The following is a 24,257-nucleotide window of genomic DNA, read 5'->3' as shown; positions in this document are numbered from 1 at the left end:
CCTCCGGAAACATCGGCTGTTTGCCAAGTTGGAGAAGTGCCAGTTCTACCAGGTGACCATTGATTTCTTGGGCCACCGCATTTCTCCCGAGGGCATCGCCATGGATCCAAGTAAAGTTGAGTCGTTGCAGAGTTGGCAACCCCCGCGTCGCGTGAAGGATGTTCAGCGACTTCTTGGATTTGCCAACTACTATCGGACATTCATCCCTGGCTTTGCTGCCTTGACAGCCCCCCTCACCCGGCTCCTGCAGAAGAAGACTCGGTTCCAGTGGAACGCCCCCGAACAACAGGCGTTCCAAGCTTTGAAGGACGCCTTCATGAAGGAGCCCATCTTGAAGCATCCTGACCCGCAACGGCCGTTTGTCGTGGAGGCGGACGCCTCCGACATTGCCATTGGGGCCGTGTTACTCCAGGCAGCGACGCCCAACGGTACCCTTTTCCCTTGCGCGTATCACTCTCGGAAATTGAATCCCTCGGAGCGCAACTATACCATCTGGGAGAAGGAGCTGCTGGCCATCAAGGCGGCGTTCGAGGCTTGGAGGCATCATCTGGAGGGGGCGCGGCATCAAATCGAGGTCCGGACGGACCACAAGAATCTGGAAAGTCTGCAGACCGCTCGGAATTTGAACCAACGCCAGATCCGGTGGTCCCTCTTCTTTGCGAGGTTTGACTTTCGGGTGCGGTATATACCAAGCGGGCACAACCAGAGAGCGGATGCTCTGTCCAGGAAGCCCGAGTACACCCGAGTGGAAGACAAGCTTCCGCCCAGGACAGTGATCCCCGTCGAGTCTTTTGCTGCGGTACGGGAGCCGGTGGATATACGGGCTCGGATCCGGGAGGCGCAGCAGCAGGAGGCGTGGGTGGCTCAGCGGAAGGAAGAGGTGGGGCCAGATTCGCCTTGGTCGGTCACGGATGGACTCCTGTATTATCGTGACCGGCTCTATGTTCCAGGAGGGCCACTCAGGGGACTCGTCCTCAGCCAATGTCATGATAACCCGGCTGCGGGGCATTTTGGCCTGTTCAAGACTCTGAACCTGGTCTCCCGTACTTTCTGGTGGCCCCGAGTCCGACACGATGTCCAGTCTTATGTCACCTCCTGCGTCCCATGCAGGCAGGCCAAGTCAGCGACAGGGGCCCCGCCTGGTTTACTGCAGCCTTTGCCAACGCCCAAGAGACCCTGGGGGGCTGTGTCCATGGACTTTCTGACGGATCTACCCCCATCCTCCGGCTTCACGACAGTGTTTGTGGTGGTGGACATGTTGACCAAGATGGCGCACTTCATCCCCTGTCGCGGCTTACCGTCAGCTCGCGCCACTAGTCGCATGTTCATCCAACAGGTGTTCCGGCTGCACGGCCTTCCCGACAGGGTCGTCTCCGATAGGGGGGCCCAGTTTACAGCCCGCTTCTGGCAGGAGTTGATGCGGGCGTTGGACATTAAGGTTTGCCTCTCGTCCGCGCATCATCCTCAGACCGACGGGGGTACCGAGAAGGTCATCGGCATCTTAGAGCAGTATCTGCGCTGCTATGTTAACCTGCAGCAGGACAACTGGGTGGACTATTTGGCCATAGCCGAGTTTGCCTTTAATAACTCGCAACACACCTCCACGCAGATGACACCGTTCTTGGCCAACGTGGGTTATCACCCCAGGTTCTTCCCTCTTTCTCCCGTGGACTCACCGGAGCCGGCAGCGAACGAATTCATGGCGGAGTTACAGGCGATCCATCGGTTGGTGCGACGGCAGCTGGAGAAGGCCAAGGCCGACTACAAGAGGTTCGCCGATCGGTCGAGAAGGGATACGCCTCCACTATCGGTGGGGGATCGGGTCTGGCTGTCCACCAGGAACCTACCATCCACTCGGCCGGCGAGGAAGCTGGACCACCGTTACCTTGGACCGTTCCCAGTCGAGGCCGTCATCAACCCGGTCGCCTATCGTTTAACTCTGCCACGTTCCCTGCGCGTGCACCCCGTCTTCCATCGGTCCTTGTTGGTCCCCGAACAACCGGCCTGTCCACTTCGCCAAGCGGAACCTCCCCCATCAGGAACTCGTGATGGAGGCAGCACCCCCGAGTACGAGGTCGCCAGCATCAGGGATTCCCGCTGGCTGAAAGGTCGCTTCCAGTACCTGATCGAGTGGAAAGGGTACGGGCCGGAGGACTTCACATGGGAAGACGCGACCGCCGTTCATGCCCCTGCGTTGGTGACTGCTTTTCACGAACAGTTCCCATCCCGACCGCATCCGGATCGGCAGACCCGAGGGAAGGGCCCTGCGGTGCGGGATAGTGTTGTGACTCAGGGCCAGCCGGTGGGTCCGACAGCCGGGTCCGATGTATCGGAGGACTCAGATGTGGGGGAGGAGGGAAACGAACCGGCTGATGATGATTTGGAGGCTTTGCAGAGTCCTCAGCCGGGGACCTCTTCTCAGCTGTGTGAGCCCGAGAGTGCGGAGGATGATGACCCACAGCTGGCCCTGTTCAAGGACGCCCGACGTAGGAGGCAGACGAGCAGGGACAAACAAAGAAAGACTATGGGACTCCTCGGGAGGAGGCACAGGGAGACCACGCCCTGAGCTCTCTATAAAAGAAGTGTTTGGGGAGGGGCTAGTTGCTGAAAGCAACTTTTTCGTTTGAGAAGACAAGCTCTTGTGTTTTGTTATCTGCGTAATTAAACCTTGGCAGAAGCCTTTTAGCCTTGGACGCTTTCCAGACTCGTCTCTTAATTAGGGGTTGGGAGAAGAGGGCTGGTTCAGAACAAAGGGGTCTAGACCAGACATGTCAAACACAAGGCCTGGGGGCCTGATTTGGCCCGCCAAGTGGTTTCATGTGGCCCGTGAAGCCATCCTGGAAACAGTGAGGGAACAGCCCCCACAGCCTTGGCCCTGGCCCAGAGACCCTCCTTCTGCCAGAGACCCTCAGATCTGTCCCACTCCTGCCTAGGCCCCCATAGGCACCCTTGATGTGAACGATGTAGAGCTGGCCACGCCCACCCAGTAGGCCATATGCACTCTAGCCACGCCCACCCAGTTGGCCACGCTCACCCAGGCCACACCCACCCAGCCCCCTTGAGGGCAACCGCAATGCTGATGCGGCCCTCAATGAAATTGAGTTTGACACCCCTGGTCTAGACCAACAGCCAACTTGCCATGGTCAAGACATTATGGCCAACTTGCCGTGGTCAACTCACTGAGGGACAACACACCATGGCCAATTTGCCATAGGATCAAAGAAATGGTGGACTAGGTCATTAAGGAAAGGATGCCAAAGGAGAGACGAAAACTAAAAAAATAATTATTATTATTTTAAATAATTAAATCGAATTATTGAATTCAGTTGTTGCCTGTGATGAGTTGGCCTTGATGAGATGTCCTATTCCAGCAGAGAAAGGAAGACAGTGTTCATCTACTTTAAGAGGTGCAGATCTTAGCTCCAAGAATTTCCCAGCCAGCATCCTGAGGAATGCTTCAAGTTCCCAAGTTTGAGAAACTTTATAGAGTTTTTATTTTGTAATCATAGCTGATGGCAGCATCGACCCAAACCTTGACTGATGTTGAAAAAGTTAATCATGATTAGACCTCGGTACTTTCAGGAGAGACCTGAAAATCCCAAACTAATGTTTTTTGAAAGAAAAATGTGGAAGAAGGCATGGGTAAATCACTTCTGGAATGATGCCAAGAAAGCTTCGTAGACCTGCCTATAAAGTCACCAAGAGCCAAAGTTGACTCAAGGGATCTTTTGCTTTTATCTAGCTGGTGGTCTCTGGGTTTTAGCAAATAAGCAAAGGCGCCTCCTACAAACTGCTGCAGTGTGCTGAGAACATCTGGATTTAAACCACAGTGCTGAGATATCTTGGCAGATTTCAAATACATTAATGCATTGGCTGACCTTGTCAGGTTCACAGTCAACAAATTACCATTTAAACTAAAACATCTCCAGTACATCTGCAGGAGATGGCAGGAAGAAGGCACTTATTTATTCCTGGATTACTTATTTGGGTGTCCTCCTAGATTCACAGCTCTCCTTGGAAGATCTTCTCGGAGCTGTGACTAGGGGGGGGGCCTTTGCCCAAGTTCGCCTGGTGCGCCAGTTGCGGCCCTATCTGGACCGGGATGCCTTGCGTACAGTCACTCATGCGCTCGTGACCTCTCGTTTAGACTACTGCAATGCTCTCTACATGGGGCTGCCCTTGAGGACTACTCGGAGGCTTCAGCTGGTGCAGAATGCAGCCGCGTGAGTGGTGTTGGGGGTCTCCCGATACTCCCATGTAACACCTCTACTCCGTGAGCTGCATTGGCTTCCGGTTGCCCTCCGGGTGAGATTCAAGGTGCTGGTGATGACCTATAAAGCCCTAAATTGCATGGGTCCGGATTACCTATGGGAGCACCTGCTGCCAGCATCAACTTCCCTTCGTCCAGTGCGCTCCCACAGAGAGGGCCCCCTCAGGGTGCTATCGGTCAAAGAGTGTCGACTGGCGACCCCCAGGGGGAGGGCTTTCTCTGTGGGCGCGCCAGACCAGTTTACCGGTTGAGCTCTGGATGGCTCCTGACCTTCGCTCCTTCCGCCGTGACCTAAAAACTTACTTACTTGAACAAGCCGGCCTGGTCTGATGGGTGTGGGGTATTTTAATATTAATTTTATTAATTTTTATTGTAATTGGGCTACATTATTTAATTCTTTCTTAACTTTTGTACATTGTATTTTTATTGTATTTATTGCCCTGTACACTGCCCTGAGTCCTTCGGGAGAAGGGCGGTATAGAAATGTAATAATAATAATAATAATAATAATAATAATAATAATAATAATAATAATAATAATAATAATAATAATAATAATAATAATAATAATAATAATTATTATTATTATTATTTACATCTTGAGACGTGTTTTTTGAGCTTCAAACCTATTCATCCATTAGAACAATTAATCAGTGGAACGACTTGCCTCCAGAAGTTTCAGGTGCTGCAACACCGGAGGTTTTTAAGAAGAGATTTGATCACCATTTGTCCAGGGTGGTATAGGGGGTTGGACTAGAAGACCTCCAAGGTCCCTTCCAACCCCATTATTCTATGTTTTATATTTTATATAAAACTAATGCATCTAACATGACAGGGACAAAGATGCAGGTTTAAGGAGTTGGACACTGCAGCATCAGAGGTTGCCTTGCGTTGACTTGTAAATGGGTCATCAGAAATGCAGCATGAATGATCAGAATTGGATGGTTTTTATGTGCCATGTAAAATACAGTCTCCTCCTGTGGAGACACATAACATATTCGGAGTCATCAAATGTGGAATACGTGATTATAGAACCAAGGAGATACTTCCTGACAGTGAGAACAATTAATCAGTGGAATGGCTTGCCTCCAGAAGCGGTGAATGCTCCAACACTAGAAGTTTTCAAGAAGTGATTGGACAGTTATTTGTCTGCAATAGTATAAGGTCTCCTGCCTGAGCAGGGGGTTGGACTAGAAGACCTCCAAGGTCCCTTCCAACACTATTACACTGTTATTCTGACCTGTCTTGTACCCATCCTCCCATGGAATTTTACACATCAGTTCATATTTCCTATTAAAGTATCCCACTGATCTGTATTAATCTATGTTGTATTAACTTGCATGGTATACTCTATATCAGAGATCTCCAACCTTTCTCGGTTGGCTGATGGGAGGGAAAGGGAGGGGGAAGCATTTTACGTGTGTGCAGGTGCACACGCAAAAACGGGGCCACGAGCAAGCACAACGCAAACAGGGCAGGGCTAGCGCCTGTGGGAAGCATCCAGAGAAATAAATATTTGGGGGAATATTAAAAAGGCAGAATGTATTTCCCCAAAGAAATAACGGAGAAGATCTTTAAAAAAAAGGACAGAAACCAGTCCCAGCCCCTCTCCCCCAAGCAGAAAAGTCAGCTTTTAGAAATGCAAATTCAATAATCCATCCAGGAAAGTTGGAGAAACGAAGCTAGAAATTAAGAAGACAAAGACCCCTAAAATCTGCATATCCCCCACCCAAATTTTAAGGGCAGGAGACATAATAGGATTAACCCACCAATACCAAAAGGGCACCCTCAGACTCAGGTCAAAGTACATAACACAGGAAATACAAAGCCTCAAACAGGAACAGGGAACCAACCTCAAGAGCCCCAGAAGGTATAAAAGCCCACCTCTCCCTGCTCCATGTGGTCAGCTATCTCAGAGCCACGTTTCTGTCTGACTCTGCTCTTCAATAAACTGAAACCTTCTTTCTAAAGCAGTCTCCATTTTGATTGTTCCCAGCTTGGACTGGACCCAAATGGAAGATTTTTCTTAACTTGACTTAAGGAAGATCTAGAAAGAATTGCTTTGTCTCAAATGGGAGCAAGTGATCATACAATAGTTACTCTTTAACAACCTTGACCTGGTTTTTCTTTTAATCCAAAACACACAGATTGTTTCCGAGGAAATGGGACGAATTATATGGGCAATTTAGCCCAGACACGGTTCGGCTTGACTTGCTCTATGTGGGATAAAAACATTCAGGATTTAAGAAGGTATGTACAAAATTAATTCAAAGTTATATTTTCTCCTCCTAGACAGGGGGGGAATATTGTAACATATCATACAAATGCCTTCCAGGTTTCAGGCTCTCCAGCTTTAGCCTTGATTTATTTTCTTTCTTATTAATTGGATATATTCTTTTTTTGTAGAGGGGGTGGCTGTTTTAAGAAAAAAGTGCAGACTATGTGATCAGGGAAGAGAGAGATTTAGGAAGAGTTATAATTAAACTCTGTAGTCAACCCCAAATTCCCTTTTCACTGTTTTTAGAATACCATCTTGTCATCTTATGCAATTATTTAAAAGTTTGTGTTTTGTTTTTTTTGTTTTTTTTTTAAAAAAGAACCTAAGAAATTATGAGAGTTTAGTAATAGCAATAGCATTTAGACTTATATACTGCTTCAGGGTGCTTTACGGCCCCCTCTAAGTGGTTTACAGCATCAGCATGTTCCCCCCCAACAATCTGGGTCCTCATTTTACCAACCTTGGAAGGATGGAAGGCTGAGTCAACCTTGAGCCGGTCAGGATCGAACTCCTGGCAGTGGGCAAGAGTTCTTTCTTTCTTTCTTTCTTTCTTTCTTTCTTTCTTTCTTTCTTTCTTTCTTTCTTTCTTTCTTTCTTTCTCCCTCCCTCCCTCCCTCCCTCCTTCTTTCTTTCTTTCTTTCTTTCTTTCTTTCTTTCTTTCTTTCTTTCTTTCTTTCTTTCTTTCTTCCTTCCTTCCTTCCTTCCTTCCTTCCTTCCTTCCTTCCTTCCTTCCTTCCTTCCTTCCTTTCTTTCTTTCTTTCTTTCTTTCTTTCTTTCTTTCTTTCTTTCTTTCTTTCTTTCTTTCTTTCTTTCTTTCTTTCTTTCATCTATCTATCTATCTATCTATCTATCTATCTATCTATCTATCTATCTATCTATCTATCTATCTATCTATCTATCTATCTATGTCCATCTCTAACTGATTTCTGTAGCTGTCCATTTCAGCAAAGAACTCAGGGAAGCTCACAATTCCGAAACATATATATTACAATGAAAATCTTAAAAACAATGTAAAACAATGAGAACAACAAAGACCATTAAAACATTGAGAGAACGTTAGAATCCACCATGCTGCATTTCCTCTTTTGAGTGGGATTTCGTAGGTGTGTATGTCATATCAAGGCTGTACATTGCATATGGCTTGCTTATTATTTATTTTATTTATTTATTTTATTTTAATTCCATTTATATCCCGCCCTTCTCCGAAGACTCAGGGCGGCTTACAAGATTAGCAGTAGCCTTCATTCTATGTTTCTCCAAGAAAGCTACAGCAGACGAGATGCCTACATCCTATTTGATCACTCCTTTGTGACAAGCTAGGATTAAGAAACAGTGACTGGTCCAGATTTATTTCAGAATTAGCTACCTTGGAATCCAGGTCTCTCTGAACTAAATGCAACCGTCTTCTAGAATGCGGTTGGGACAAAGCTGATCCTTCTTTGATGCAATGATCAGCTGGGTTGGCCTTTACATAAAAGTACTTTGGTATACACAGTGTTCTTTTGTGGGTTTCTCCAGTACACTTATGAATGCCAGTTCACAATCCTTTCACCACACTCAGACCGCTCACTTCTAAGACACATGCATTTCCCCCCACACACACCATAACATCTTGGCCTCAAATTTGAGAAATGGCTTCATAAATTTTGGTTCTTCTGCAGGGTTATTTGGTAGAAGCGTTGAATTTAATGGGGCTTCTATTTGTTCACCCTTTATTGTTTTCCATCCCAAAGAGCACGGAATGCAACTTTAATGTGTGCACATCTGCATTTCAATAGATATTTTTAAAGTCCTGATTATAAAACAAGTGGCATGTTTTGTCACTCTTAATTTCTAATTCTTCTGTCCAATTTTTGTTTACGAACAGCTTTTCACCATGTTTTCATTTAGCATTGTCTGAAAAGCCAGCAATGTTCATTTGATAACTATTAAAAACCAATTAGATAGCGTGTATTATAATTCTAGTATTTCTTTTTAAAAAAGATGTACAAATAAAAACTAGCAAAAGCTAATAATCAGGAAGAGAGATAAAGAGCAAAAAGGAAGGTAGGAATAGAGGGGCAGAAAGGTATAAAGAAGAAGAAAGGAAAATATGTACGAAGAATGACTTCCCACTTCTTCTTCCAATGATATAAGAAACACATTCAGCTCTTAGTTCAACATGCAATCCAGTGTCCATTTTCTCCCCAAAAGGGGAAAAACATCTCTTTTTTATTTTTAACAATCATCAACTCCATATGTTATAATTTGACTTTTTTTTCATTTCCTGGCAAAGGTCCCCGAATGGCTTCCAATTGCAGATAAATTGTAAGAGAAGATCAGGCAGAGCTGAGAGTGAAGTTGAGCAGTTTAGGGTCATTCTGTTTTCACATGCGCTCCAAGTCCAACCCCTCTTGAATTCCGTTGACCCCTGTCTGGCAACAATTTTGTGTTGAACTTTAGTTGACCAGATTCTTGTGAATAAGCTTGAAGAAATCTTCTATGCTGCAACCCTACGAACGGGGCTGATTCTTTGCGCCTGACATACATTTCTTTCACAAGAGCCATTTATTTAGCGATCATTGGCTAAATCTCTCTCGCTCTCCCCTCACCTATCTATCTCCCCACCAATCTATCCACGCACCTGCCTGCCTGCCTATCTATCTATCTATCTATCTATCTATCTATCTATCTATCTATCTATCTATCTATCTATCTATCTATCTATCTATCTATCTATCTATCATCTATCTATCTGCCTATCTATGTCTATTATCTCTCTCTCTCTCTCCCTTTATAATTTATCTGTCTGCTTATCTATGTCTATTGTCTCTCTTTATATCCTTTCTTTCTTTCTTTCTTTCTTTCTTTCTTTCTTTCTTTCTTTCTTTCTTTCTTTCTTTCTTTCTTTCTATCTTTCTATCTATCATCTATCTATCTATCTATCTATCTATCTATCTATCTATCTATCTATCTATCTATCTATCTATCTATCTATCTATCTATCCCTTTATCATTTATCTGTCTGCTTCTCTATGTCTATTATCTGTCTGTCTGTCTGTCTGTCTACTTCCCCAAAAATACGACCTAGCCATAAAATAAGACCTAGCTTATTTTGGGGGGTCTGGGCTAATATAAGCCCTACACTAAAAAATAAGGGCACCAAGGTGGGGCGGCCAGGCTGAACAAAGTGGGGGATGGAGTGCCAGAGGCTCAGAGAGGGAGGGTGGTGAAGCGGCCGGGTGTCCTGCCATCAGCACTCATCACTTTCCTTACCTGACTGCCAGCCCCGTGCTGTTTCTCCTTCACGATCCGCCGCTGCCGCGTGCAGGGAAACTGAAGTAGTTTGTTTGTGTGTGTGTGTGTGAGAGAGAGAGAAAGGTCAATCAATTCCACAGTAAAACAGTATATATAAAAGTTAAAAAAAATTAAGAGGAGGTGGGATGTTAAAAATAGTTAAAAGATAAAGATAAAGGGAGGGCTTTCAGGGGACTAACAGTCGCACAGCTGCATGATCCTCTGGGCTCTCCATGAGAGGCCACAGAGCAGTGGTGGGATTCAGCCGGTTCTCACCACTTTGGCAGAACCGGTAGCTAATTTTTTGTCGCCCAGGCCTAGAACAGACTTCCGGAAGCGGCATCCACAGAGACAACTGGTTGTTCACCTATTTGAATCCCGCCACTGCCACAGAGCCATGTTTTAACTTCTTTCCAGAAGGCCAGGAGAGTGGGGTGTGGGGGGGGTGTGGGGGTCTGCCTCACCACTCAGGGAAGACTATTCCACCAGGGAGGGGCAACAGCAGACCAGGCTCTCTTTCTGGACCCTATCTTTGATTGTGTCTGCAGCATTTCTTTCCTGCCTGATTAGGTGAGATGAAGATGTTAATCAGATGGTTCCATAGGCCTTTATTAACCATTCCTCTTTTATAGGTATTGCAGAGTTATTATCGGGCACAAAAGACCAGGTCCACACGGGAAGTTCCAATTAAACTGATTTATAGCTAAATAATCTATGCATAGGACTCTTCTCAGAACCTGCTTGGAGTTAAAAAAGGGCCAACAAACTTCAAGGAGGGGTTGGACTTTGTTCCTTTGCAGCTACATAGAGATTCTAGGCTGATTCCTCTTTTGATGCCCCCCCCCAGTTCTTTCTCTTAGGATGATAAGGTATACACTTGTGCAATAACTTATATAATTCTGAAAAAGTGGTGATCTTAGCGCTGTGTGTTTTTTCCCCCCTTCTAGGCACCTCCCTATATATAAAGACCTAGATGTAGGGAAGGTGAAGAAAAATTATTGTCGCAATCCGGATGACGATGCTCACGGACCTTGGTGTTATACCAGCAATCCTCAGATCCCTTGGGACTACTGTCGTATATCTAGATGTATGTATTTGGGTCATTCCAAAAGATCTGGAATGGCTTAATTAAAAGGGATGTGAATGAGAGGAATTATACTTGGTGCCAACAAGCAAGGTTTATGTCTTACGACAAGGATGAAAATAAATAAGAATGTGTTTGCTTTGTGACAACATGATTTGATGTGGCTACTTTGACACCATTGCTGTTTGTAGTGGCACTGGACAAACAACACTACTGTTCTTCCAATGGAAAAAAAAAGTTGTACAAATGCTTCCCACCCCCATTTAAAAAACAAAACAAAACCTCTTCACATTCTGGAATTCTCCAGGGAGAAGAAACAGCTTAGCAGCTAGTAATTTCCTTTGGATAATATTCCCAGTTAACACTATGCTACTTCCTATTAGGTTTGCTAATCTGTAAAAGAAAAATTCAAGCCAAGAAGAACTTTTTGGGATTATTTAAGAGATTTCTAGTAGTTGCAGATACCATATAGAGATATATAGATGAGATACAGATCTGAGCTAGGTCCATGCACATGCTTGGTCACTGTTCAAGTCGAGAGTGGTGGTTCATTGTCTGAGCTTCTGGGTTGGTTTCTGAATGTTTTGTTACTAGGCTAAGTACATCTTCAGCAGAGTTTAAGGGAAGTCAATGTCGGTGGTGTTCTGCTCATAGGAGCTCTGTGTGATCAGTAGGACTTGTGATATGGAGGTCATGTCAGGTGAGGATCATGTCAGGTGAGGGACACATCAGGTGAGTGTCTTGTGATGGATCTTGTGATGGGGAGGTCATGTCAGGTGAAGATCACGTCAGGTGAGGGACACATCAGGTGAGGGTCTTGTGATGGATCTTGTGATGGAGATGTCACGTCAGGTGAGGGTCACCAGGAGGTGAAGTCCTGGTTGTGGGAGGGGTTTGCATGGGTTGGTTGAGAGTCGGTGCAACCATCACAAGACCCATCATAAGACCCCTACATGACACACCCACACCTGACCCATCACAAGACCCTCACCTGATGGGACCCTCAACTGACATGACCTCCCCATCACAAGATCTACTGAGCTCATGAAGCCCTTATAAGCAGAAGAACACCAACACTGACATTCATATGGATTCATCTAGAAAAGCAGAACATTTCCAAGAAAATTCGCAAACTAAAACATGACCCACGCCTGAGCCATCACAAGACCCTCAATTGACGTGACCCACACCTGAACCTCATAAGACCCATCACTAGACTCTCACCTGATCTGACCCTCCCATCACAAATCCTGCTGACAACCTGAAGGCTTTATAAGCAGAAGAAAACCAACACTGACATTCCCTAAATTCCACTGAAGATGTTAACTAGACTGGTAACCAAATGTTTGGAAACCAACCCACAAGCTTGGAGAACAAACCTTCACCCTCATCCTGCACCCAAGATACAGACATTTGTCACCATCACACTCTTAAAGACTTCTGTGGTGTTTCAGTGACAGAATTTCCCAGAAATAAAGAGGGGGGAAAGGGTTACTTCACCCTGGAGAGGGATGAGGGGAGAGGAAAAGACTTGAAGGGAGCTATGATATCATGGTTAGTTCATAGGCCAATATTCAGAAAGCATGTCAAGTAGACAGTGCAAAATTCTCCAATGTCTGCTAAGGCATCCAGCTCCTGGCCATTTCATCAGAAATTTGTGCTATATTTCAGGGAGTCGATTAATTCCATATGAGTAATACTTCAGAGTATCAATTAATTCAATATGAATAATAATTCTGTTGCTGTTATATTGGCAGCTACCTCAAGCTGAAAGTAACTCTTCCAAAGTTAACACAACAACAACAACCCTCACAGAGCTTTCATTAACAAGATTTATGAATCTGAGAAGGATAGAAGTCCGGGAAATGCAGCAACTGAATTATTACTCATATAGAATTAATTTATCCCCTGAAATATCTTAGGACAGAGAGTGCTTCTTCTTAATAGTCTTCTGTGGATGGGTGAGGGAGTGGACCTCAGGGGTAGGCAACCTTGGCTCTTTTATGATTCGTGAACTTCAATTCCCAGAATTCCTGAACCAGCCATGCTGAGGGAAAAGAGAGAGGTTTCCAAGCTGAGTTTCCATGCTGGCTCAGGAATTCTGCGAGTTGAAGTCCACGAGTCATAAAAGAGCCAAGGTTGCCTACCCCTGAGCTAGATACTCAACTGACTCTTGAATATTTATCAATCTGTAATACAAATTTGTTAAGGTGTGGCTTAGTTCTTCAATATTACTCCCACAGCACTAGTTCTAACCATTTAAGCTCTTGTCAATTTCACTCCTCAAGGAAATAGCAGCACAAATCAGATCATTATTCTCAGTAAACATGTGTCCAAATATTGATGAAAGAAGGGATTCTTGAATGTGTGTCACAGACAAGAGATTTGCATGACATGAACGGTTTCTGGCTGTTAAATGAAATATCTTTAGTAAAAGTTATCCCAACGTGATTTGCATTGTGTTGTCTGTTTAGGTGAAAATGATCCGGTTTCTATGATGAGCAGTTTAGACAGTAAGTAATCAAAAGCTTCCACGATGGGGTTCTCCGGGAGTGGTGGTGAATAATGATTTAAATAATGACATTATCTCATAGATGGATGTCTATGGAAGTTCTCAGTCATCCAGGTCATGGTGGCCCCAAAGGTGCTTTTTCAAAAGGCAAGTGGACTTTGTTTTTCCTTGAAGAACTTTTGCTTCTCATCCAAGAAGCTTCTTCAGTTCCAACTGAATGGTGGAGGATGGAAGGATTTATATTCCTTGCAGTCATTGGGTCATTCTTGGATGAAAAGTAAAACCTCTTCAATGAAAACCAAGAAAATCTAGTTGCCTTTTGAAAAAGCATCTTTGGGACAACCACGACCTGGATGACTGAGAATCTCCATAGACAATTTCCTTGAAGACGTTTCGTTTCTCATCCAAGAAGCTTCTTCAGTTCCAGCTGAATGGTGGAGGATGGAAGGATTTATATTCCTTGCAGTCATCTGGTTATTAGCACTCTTTCTGAGAGTTGTTGAGGCCATTTGGAAGTTTACCTGTGTCCTCAGATTAATTACAACACAAGAAGGTCCCACATCCATTTGCCCTATTCCCGCTGGGCACAGATAAGCCTCCAAGTGGCCTCAAGAGTTCTCAGAAAGAGTACTAATGACCAGATGACTCTTGTCATGTAAATCCTTCCATCCTCCACCATTCAGTCAGAACTGAAGAAGCTTCTTGGATGAGAAGCGAATCGTCTTCAAAGAAAAAAACCCAAAGTCCAGTTTCCTTTTGAAAAAGCACCTTTGGGATATCTTATACTGTAGATGACAACTTATTTACTTGTGCCTCACATAATGACTCAAACAATTCCATGATGGTGATGGTGATGATGATGATATTGTTTTTATGACTGGGCTTGGTTATGGATCTAACCCTAAGTGGCCTTTATGTTAGTCCAATAAACTAGAATTATGAAACCCGGTGTAACTGAGAAGGCTCTAGACAAGATTATCTCATTATTTTCCTTATGATGCACTTATAACTTTCTGAAAAATATTTTAAGCCTAAGCTGTTATTTTATGGTTGGTTATCTTTTTCTTATCCCAATTAGAACTACACAGTGCTGGTCACGATTTTAGACAACTTGCTACAGGAATCATTAGAATATATGAGGGAAATTCTTTATTTATTTATTATTATTTTTAGGAGTTTTTGAACATAGTTCTATAAAGCGCTCAGTGTGGTGAATTTTCATTTGGGGATTCTACGGTATGTAACTCAACCAATGGTCAATATTTCAGTTGCCGTCATTCCGTGTGCTTCAACTAAGCATCTAAGAGTTGTGAATGGAATCCCTACGCAACCTGATAAGGGATGGATGGTCAGCTTGAAAGACAGGTGAGAACCGAGGCATCACTCTCTTCCCTAGGTTGATTCCCACTGAAGTGCAAATTGTGCATCAGATGATTTTTGAGGTCTAGAAAGGCCAGCTACTCACTGCGGCGCAGCTAAAGTTCTTCACATTCCTCCTTCGAGAAGCCAATTGTTCACTCTTGAGGAGCAAGTATTCAAGGACGGTTTCTCAGGTGGACCATTCCAATCATCTGTGGAGATTGTCAGTCATCCAGGTCATGGTTGTCCTAAAGGTGTTTTTTCAAGAGGCAAGTGGACTTCCTTTGTTTTTCTTTGAAGACCTTTTGCTTCTCATCCAAGAAGCTTCTTCAGCTCTGACTGGATAGTGGGGAATGGACCCCTTTAGTCAGAGCTGAAGAAGCTTCTTGGATGAGAAGCGAAAATTCTTCAAGGAAAAACAAGGAAGTCCACTCGCCTCCTGAAAAAGCACCTTTGGGATGACCATTCCAATCCTTTCTCAACTAATGCCTTAGGTATTGTCTAGTTCTGTCCATGCATCCAAATTAGCAACCCCATCTTAAATTTTGGACACTAAAATTGTCCTCTTGGTTAATGTCAAATAAGCAATGCTTCATTTACATTCTTCTAGACCTCTCCAAGCAAAACCTGGTTCCATCAATGGCTAAAGTAAAATGTAACACAGGTAGTCCTTGACTTACAACAGCTCATTTAGTGACTGTTTGAAGTTACAACGGCACTAAAAAAAAGTGACGTATGACTGTATTTCACACTGTTGCAGCATCCCCATGGTCACGTGATCAAAAATTCAGATGCTTGGCAACTGGTTCGTATTTATGACGGTCGCCACGTCCTTGGGGTCAGGTCATCCCCTTTTGCGACCTTCCGACACGCAAAGTCAGCGGGGAAACCAGATTTACTTAATGTCCGTGTTACTAATTTAGCAACCGCATTGATTCACTTAACAACCTTGACAAGAAAGGTCGTAAAATAGGGCAAAATTCAAAATTAACAACTGTCTCGTTTAGCAACACAAATTTTGGGCTCAGTTGTGGTCCTAAGTCGAGGACTCTCTGTAGATTCAGTGCAAACGGTATGATATAAATGTGAATTTTATATTAGCAGATTGTACCTCCCAAATAACTGTTCGTTCGTTGACTTTTTTCCAGCAGAGGCAGACATTTTTGTGGAGGTTCACTGGTGAAAGAAGATTGGGTCCTGACAGCCAAGCAATGTTTTCTATCTCGGTATTTATTTCAATTTTTACAAGAGCTTTGCAATAGAAATAGGATCCAACCTTTTACAGTTTTGCCCATGGGTTGTTGTTGTTAGTTGCAAAGTCGTGTCCGACCCATCACGACCCCATGGACAACTTTCCTCCAGGCCTTCCTGTCCTCTACCATCTGCTGGAGTCCATTTAGGCTCACACCTACTGCTTCAGGGACTCCATCCAGCCACCTCATTCTCTGTTGTCCCCTTCTTCTCTTGCCTTCAACCTTTCCCAGCATTAGCCTCTTCTCCAGTGAGTCCTTCCTTCTCATTAGGTGGCCAAAGTATTTGAGTTTCAACTTTAGGATCTGGCCTTCTAAAGAGCAGTCAGGGTTGATCTCCTCTAGGACTGACCAGTTTGTCTAAATATATTCAATCTTATTTCATTCTCTGACAAAGTGACTAAATTAGTAGACCAGTGAAATGCTGTGGACATTGTTGTTGTTAGCTGCGAAGTCGTGTCTGACCCATTGCGACCCCATGGACCACGTTCCTCCAGGCCTTCCTGTCCTCTACCATCTTCTGGAGTCCCTTTAAGCTCACGCCTCCTGCTTCAGTGACTCCATCCAGCCACCTCATTCTCTGTTGTCCCCTTCTTCTCTTGCCCTCAACCTTTCCCAGCATTAGGCTCTTCTCCAGTGATTCCTTCCTTCTCATTAGGTGGCCAAAGTATTTGAGTTTTAGCTTCAGGATCTAGCCCTCTAAAGAGCTGTCAGGGTTGATCTCCTCTAGGACTGACCGGTTTGATCGCCTTGCAGTCCAAGGGACTCGCAGGAGTCTTCTCCAGCACCATAGTTCGAAGGTTTCAATTCTCTGGCGCTCAGCCTTTCTTATGGTCCAGCTTTCACTGCCATAATTTCTGACATCACAAAAAGGGAAAGGAGGGAGAAATGCTAAACTATTCCCAACTTTTATGCAATGCAACCCTGGAAAATTCGGAGCATTTGAACAAAGAGCCATTATTTTAGTTTGTGATGGTGGCGAATATCTGCAGCTCAGATGGAGGAGGAGGGTGGATGTTCATTTTTCAAGTGTTGTGGTTCCGACAGATGAGACCAGTAGAAATAAGAACTCCGAGGCATTTGCTTTCCCCAAAGAAAACATTTAATGGCTACACAGTATCGGCACAAACAAAGGTGAAACCAAGACTGAAATTCCCCCCCCCCCCAAGGTTACAAAATAAGAAGTTAAACTTGCCACCCCTGCAGTTTGTCATAAATCACAATCCCCAATTAACTACTTTGGCAGGCTTTATTTATTTCTTTTTTTAAAGAAAATTTTATTGATTTTCTAGTTTTACTTTTAAATATTTGAAAAGCAACATGTCAGCTGAGTTGGTCAATAATTCAATAACATACAAATATCTTTAGTACAGATCTCAAACTATTACATTCGATGTTTCCTCTCTTTTCCCCTTGGTATTTATTGTCTCATATTTAAATCAGTACAATTCTTATTATATCGATTAAATAAAAAAATAACTTTCTTACATTTATCAATAGTTTTCAGTTTTTACATATCCTAGTTGTTTTAACATTCAATCTTTAGACAATCAATGTCTTGGTTAGTTTTTCCCAATTTTTAGTTTCCCATTGATATTTAAATTTAATGTTTAATATTTATAATTTCCAAGTTTTAAATAACCCCAGTTTCCTTTATCGCAATTCATCACAAGATCTGATGTTCAGGATACACGTCTACCGTCGTATATCAACTAATTTCTAACAGTAGCTTTAGCCCGCCAAAACTTAGGTAACTGGACCTTGGTTCCCACAGAACAATTTATTGTTATGTCTAAACTAAGAGAATACATCTCCCTCCTCCCATTACTGTGGCAACTGAAAATGAAGTGAAGATGGCTGCAGCCAAATTCGTTTGTAGGTTGACACCGAGATTGTGGGTTGGTTTCTGAACATTTTATTACCAGGCTATATAACATCTTCAGGGTTTAGGGGATGTCAGCATTGGTGTTCTTCTGTTTATAAGGGCTTTGTGTGGTCAGTAGGTCTTGTGATGGGTCAGATGTGGGTGTGTTAAGTGAGGGTTTTGTAATGGGTCTTGTGATGAGTCAGATGTGGATGTGTCAAGTGAGGTCTTGTAATGGGTCTTGTGATGGGTCAGGTGCGGTGTGTCAAGTGAGGGTCTTGTGATGGGTCAGGTGTGGTTGTGTCAAGTGAGGGTCTTGTGATGGGACAGGTGTGTGTCAAGTGAGGGTCTTGTGATGGGCCTTGTGATGAGTAAGCTGTGGGTGTGTCAAGTGAGGGTCTTATGATGGGTCTTGTGATGGGTCAGGTGTGGTGGTCAAATGAGGGTCTTGTGATGGGTCAGGTGTGGGTGTGTCAAGTGAGGGCCTTGTGATGGGTCAGGTGTGGTGTGTCAAGTGAGGGTCTTGTGATGGGCCTTGTGATGGGTCAGGTGTGGTGGTCAAATGAGGGTCTTGTGATGGGTCAGGTGTGGTGTGTCAAGTGAGGGTCTTGTGATGATGGGTCAGGTGTGGGTTGTGTCAATTGAGGGTCTTGTGATGGGAATGTTCTGCTTTTCTCGATGAATCCATATCTAGAGAAGTCTCCTTTTCCTTAGTGAGGTCCGACTTAGGAATTGAACATGTTTTTTTATTCCATAATGGTAGGGTTTAAACTATTTGCACTAGTGTTGTTATTTCAATCTCTGTTCAGAGTAAAAACCCAAGAGGTTTGTACAGATGGCACAGATTTTACAGTGTGAACCCTTGGAACAGTTCCAGCCTCCACTTTGGGAGACTAAAATACAGGGCAAGGATCTCATGAGTTCAGTGATTTATTTTGTCTGGGGGACGAACTGACCCCTGCTTTAGCTACCTTTGTTTAAATTGAGCAACGGTTATCTAAATAGATCACGACAAAGCAAATAAGCAGAGTAAGCAGCCTGTGGAGACCAGTCTATCTAATCTATCTTCCACCCTGGTTTATTATTTTATTGACCCATAATCCAATTGCTGATTACATTTGCTTTCTTTAGGCATAATCTCAAAGACTATCAGGCTTGGCTTGGAATCCATAATGTGGAAAGAGCTCACGAAGAAAAACATAAGCAAGTTCTGAATATTTCCCAGTTGGTCTATGGGCCTGAAGGATCTGACATAGTATTACTGAAACTTTCCAGGTGGGTTGCAGTTATGACAATATTTCAAGACACAGGCAATTAATTATCTGTTTGCTGGAGTTAATGTTAGGGTGAAACCATGCTACTGAAGGGAGATGAAGCCTTTAAGTCACCTTCAATCATGAGGAGTGTTTACCAGGTGTCTCCAAAAAAAGTCAAATTGTCATTCACAATCTCACATAGAGTGCAGGGAAGAGCAACCAAGATGGTTAGGGAACTAGAGGCTAAAGCATATGAAGAACAGTTGCAGGAAATGGATATGTCTAGTTTGATGGAAAGAAGGACTAAAGGTAAAGGTAAAGGTAAAGGTTCCCCTGCACATGCGTGCTAGTCGTTTCTGACTCTAGGGGCTGGTGCTCATCTCCGTTTCAAAGCCGAAGAGCCAGCGCTTGTCCGAGGACATCTCCATAGTCATGTGGCCAGCATGACTAGGCACCAAAGGAGCATGGAACGCTGTTACCTTCCCACCGTAGTGGTCCCTATTTTTCTACTTGCATTTTTACGTGCTTTCGAACTGCTAGGTTGGCAGAAGCTGGGATGAGTTAACAGGCGCTCGCTCTGCTACGCGGCACTCGGGATTCAACCCGCCAAACTGCCGACCTTCTGATCGACAAGCTCAGTGTCCTAACCCACTGAGCCACCGCGTCCCTTTAAGAAGGACTAGGGGTGATATAATAAATGTATACTGCTCAAAAAAATAAAGGGAACACAAGATAAGACATCCTACTATTAAATACAGTACATTGTGTTGTTTAAGTGTTCCCTTTATTTTTTTGAGCAGTATATATTAAAAAAGGCAAATCCATTCTAAACTTCTGGCTGGCGTGAGAATCTAACCTTCATCTGATCTGAAAAGGTATCTTACATTTGCCTACTTATTCCTATAAATGCCCATGTCTAAAATAGACATTTCCCCGCCCTTCTTTTTTAGACCCGCAGTAAGCAACAATGCTGTAGCTATAATCCGCCTGCCCATTTCTGATTGCACCATTCCAGATGGGACCACTTGCAGTGTTTATGGATGGGGGCACACAGGAAGTAAGTAACTCTAAATGACTTCAAATAATCATCCTATTGAGCAGGTTGTTCATTTAAATTCCTAGGCGTAGACTTTCATAGCATCACTTCAATTGATTAATGTGTGTGTTTGTGTGTTGTGTGTTTGTGTGTGTGTATAGAATGTGCATATGTGTGTTGTGTATGTGTATGGGTAGATATATATTTTCTTTTGAGAGCAGGCAACAGAATTTCATTTTTAATGTGGGCCAGTGTGTTCACAATTAAAAAATGACAATAGAGCTCTTCTCTTCTCTTCTCTTCTCTTCTCTTCTCTTCTCTTCTCTTCTCTTCTCTTCTCTTCTCTTCTCTTCTCTTCTCTTCTCTTCTCTTCTCTTCTCTTCTCTTCTCTTCTCTTCTCTTCTCCTCTTCTCTTCTCTTCTCTTCTCTTCTCTTCTCTTCTCTTCTCTCCTCACCTCACCCCACCCCACCCCACCCCACCCCACCCCATCCCATCCCATCCCATCCCATCCCATCCCATCCCATCCCATCCCATCCCATCCCATCCCATCCCACCCCATCCTCTATGGGAGTAGGGTGTGCTTAAAGGAAAGTATATCTTTTGGGGACATTGATAGATTGCCATGGCTAATTTCCTTCTATGTGGTCTTTAAAAGTTGATCATGACCTGATAATCCCTAATCAACCAACCAATGAGATGGAGTAAAGAGCAGTTATTTCTCTTCAATATTTCAGCAAGAAATTTTGACGGGCAACTTCAGGAAGCAAATATGATCATTATGGGGAATGAACGATGCAGTCAAGATTTCGGAGGAAACGTTGTCCCGAAGAAATCAGAAATGTGTGCTCGAGCTGAGAGCATCGGCAGCGGAACTTGTGAGGTACAATTTATCCTCCAGATGTTTATCATCTTTGTTGCTCTTTTTTTGCACATTTGCTAGGGTCTCACCAAACTTGTTTGTATCGTACACAGAACTGTACACGGTATTCCAGGTGAGACTTCTCTAGTGTGCTTCTAATCCATTTCCTCCCAATCATTCATATGGAATTTTCTGTCAATACAACTGGGTTCAAAAATTTCTAAGATAACCTCTTTCATGTTTAAAGAAGTAGAATTTATTTCTCATGTCAAGTCACCAATGGAGGGCACGAATGCAGAAAACTGCATCTTCTGACACCCGTCAGGAGGTGGAAGGACACAACATTTGTATAAGATAAATTTGGATGTGGTTTATTTAGCCATCACTGCCCCCAGCCCAGATCAGATTCAAAGTGATCTTGTTGGTTGACTGAACAGAACGGAGTTGGAAGGGACCTTGGAGATCATCTAGTCCAACCCCCTGCTCAGGCAGGAAACCCTACACCATTTCAGACAAATGGCTGTCCAGTCTCTTCTTAAAAACTTCCAGTGTTGGAGCATTCACAGCTTCGGGAGGCAGGTGGTTCCACTGGTTAATTGTTCTAACCATCAGGAAGTTTCTCCTTAGTTCTAGGTTGCTTCTCTCCTTAATTAGCTTCCATCCATTGCTTCTTGTCCTGCCTTCACGTCCTTTGGAGAATAGCTTGACTCCCTCTTCTTTGGGGCAGCCCCTGAGATATTGGAACACAGCTATCATATCACCCCTAGTCCTATGAATCTATGATAATAGAATAGTCTTAGAATCTATGAGAAGTCTACCAAGGCTAATTTCCCATCAAGGGTTCTTAGGCTAATGTTACACATACAATTGGCAAATCCTTCCTTGTTTTAACAAGGGACTTTTCTTGTCTTAATCTCTCTTCCATAAACGCATATATGTGATTTTTCCCCCCTGTTTTTCTCTTTCCAGCGGGATTACGGTGGTCCACTGGTCTGCGAGCAGAATAGAATTAAGATCGTGGTGGGAGTGATCATCCCTGGACGAGGATGTGCGGTTCCCAAACGGCCTGGGATTTTCGTCAAGGTGGCCTATTACTCCAAATGGATACACAAGATCTTAATGACATACAGGTCATAGCCGAAGATCCCTGCCAAGGAAGAAAATGCCAATTTTAGGGACACCGGAGGAAGATGGGAAGTTGCATTGTAATAGAGAAAACCTGGACTTTTCTTTTTTAAAAAAATGTCATCCATCAAATATTTACTTGATAATAGTCAAGTTTAACAGGTATTTGTGGCTCTTCCTGTCCCATTCTGCCGCTGGCTACATTGTGTGGGTTAAGCAAAATGTGGTGACTTATTTCCTGAATATACTTGAATAGGAAAGCAAATCTGCTAATATGGTGGTTGGATAAATGCACATTCTCTACACGTAGCCCATGTTCCCCCCCCCCCGTCCCCTCGGCTGCTTGTTAATGAGACATAAACACTCATTTAAATTTTCAGTATTGTTCGTTACCTACAACCCACTCTGAATTTATCTTTAAGACGCCATAAAATATATGTACAAGTCAGGGACAGTGTCATCTCTTTATTGTTTAAATATGTTTTGATTTCTTTATCAATGGCTTTCTGGAGGTGCAACCCAGTAGAGCAATTAATTCACAAAGTCTGTTCCATCATGATAGTGAAAGTTATCCCTACAAAGAGAATGTAATTTTTCCAGAAGTGTCCATAAATGGATACCAACATGGGTATAACTCAGGGGTAGCCAACCTTGGCTCTTTTATGACTCGTGGACTTCAACTCCCAGAATTCCTGAGCCAGCCACGCTGAGGGAAAAGGGAGAGGTTTCCAAGCTGAGCCAGCCTGGCTCAGGAATTCTGGGAGTTGAAGTCCACGAGTCATAAAAGAGCCAAGGTTGCCTACCCCTAGTATAACTTCTACTAGCTTTCTATGTCCAAGGTCATTTTTACTCTGACAGCCATCTCCTTCTTCATTAATGCAATGACATATAGAGATGAAGAACCACCATTAGGAAGTGGGGTGGAAAAGAGCAAACATCTAGTTAGGCTTATCTAAAGGACTTCTTTGGAGACTAAGCATATTGTTTCCTTTAAGCAAAATCTGGCTCTTTTTGTTTTGGACCAGAGGTCTTCAAATGTGGCCCTTTGATGACTTGTGGACTTCAACTCCCAGAATTGAGAGCTGAGGAATTCTGGGAGTTGAAGTCCACAAGTCATCAAAGGGCCACATTTGAAGACCCCTGTTTTGAACCTACAAATTTCACCCCACCCCATTTCTCTTTAAGTTTGGCTATTGCTTTTCCTCTAGAAAAATAAAGTTTCTAAACAACTTTTCCTTCTAAATGGTTCTGCTATTATCTCTGGTCTTTTGGCTGTAAGTTATTATTAGTTCATTCATTCATTCATTCATTCCAGCGCTCCTTCATATTTGCCAGTCTTCTGCACGAAATTCTAAATCTGAATATACAGTAAACCTAGGATTTGGGGTTGGAGAAAAAGCAGGGGATGGTTGAGACTTTACTAAACAGCTGATCATCCCATTATATAATATTAGGCGCAGAAATTTCAAATTATGCCACAGAAATGGTGAGGGCACCAATATCCCTTACCTGCTATCCCTTTAAAATTCCAGCAGATCAAGAACGCTTGCCCTCAGCTAAAACCCTTATTTCACAGTCATGTTCCCAACAAAAGCCATCGTGGAACTGATAGTTTTAATCTAGCGAAAAATGAAATAAAATACCTTGATCTTTTTTAACGAGAATTGAGAATCAGTTCCTCCTGGTTTGACGTTTCTTGATTTGACTTTTAAGGGTCCAGATTGAGGCAAGCACCTAAGGCAAGGATCATTGTAAAATGTATTCTTTATTTAGAATTAGCATTCCTTCAACGTGCAAGATTCTGATTTTGATTCCGATTTTATAAACATAAGAGTAGATTTTATCTAGCCCTTCTAAAGGGTGCAGTCACTGGCCAAGATGAGCCCTCATACGTTTCAGCTTTAGTTTTGCAAGATTTGAACGTTTAGTTTTTCACTATTTAAATGTGAGGATTGTCATCACATAAACTGTCAGATATTGGACTGTATTTTCAAAAAGAGTGATTTAACAGCAAAAAAAAAACATCCATTTTTTGAAAGAGCTGTGATGTGTTTTCTTCAGCGTATTTACTTCAGTTTGTAACCACG

The 24,257-nt window shown here is 43.5% G+C and overlaps 1 protein-coding gene across 1 annotated transcript in view; it reads left to right on the top strand.

Moving 5' to 3' along the window:
• HGF (hepatocyte growth factor) overlaps nt 1–23,208 on the top strand; it is a gene marked incomplete at its 5' end in the record, with an annotated part of 65,061 nt that extends 41,853 nt beyond the window's left edge. Inside the window, 9 exons of the mRNA XM_081331939.1 lie at nt 6,418–6,520; nt 10,772–10,911; nt 13,383–13,421; nt 14,689–14,785; nt 15,928–16,005; nt 19,025–19,168; nt 20,100–20,206; nt 20,921–21,066; nt 22,015–23,208. Coding sequence (XP_081188065.1) covers nt 6,418–6,520; nt 10,772–10,911; nt 13,383–13,421; nt 14,689–14,785; nt 15,928–16,005; nt 19,025–19,168; nt 20,100–20,206; nt 20,921–21,066; nt 22,015–22,182 — 1,022 coding nt within the window. The 3' untranslated portion in view covers nt 22,183–23,208. The remainder of the gene's footprint in view (nt 1–6,417; nt 6,521–10,771; nt 10,912–13,382; nt 13,422–14,688; nt 14,786–15,927; nt 16,006–19,024; nt 19,169–20,099; nt 20,207–20,920; nt 21,067–22,014) is intronic.
• Nucleotides 23,209–24,257: the final 1,049 nt, after the last annotated feature.

Source organism: Vipera berus, assembly GCF_964194415.1.
Source record: "Vipera berus genome assembly, chromosome: 6".
NCBI lineage: Eukaryota > Metazoa > Chordata > Lepidosauria > Squamata > Viperidae > Vipera > Vipera berus.
This window is presented reverse-complemented; position numbering and strand designations above follow the sequence as displayed.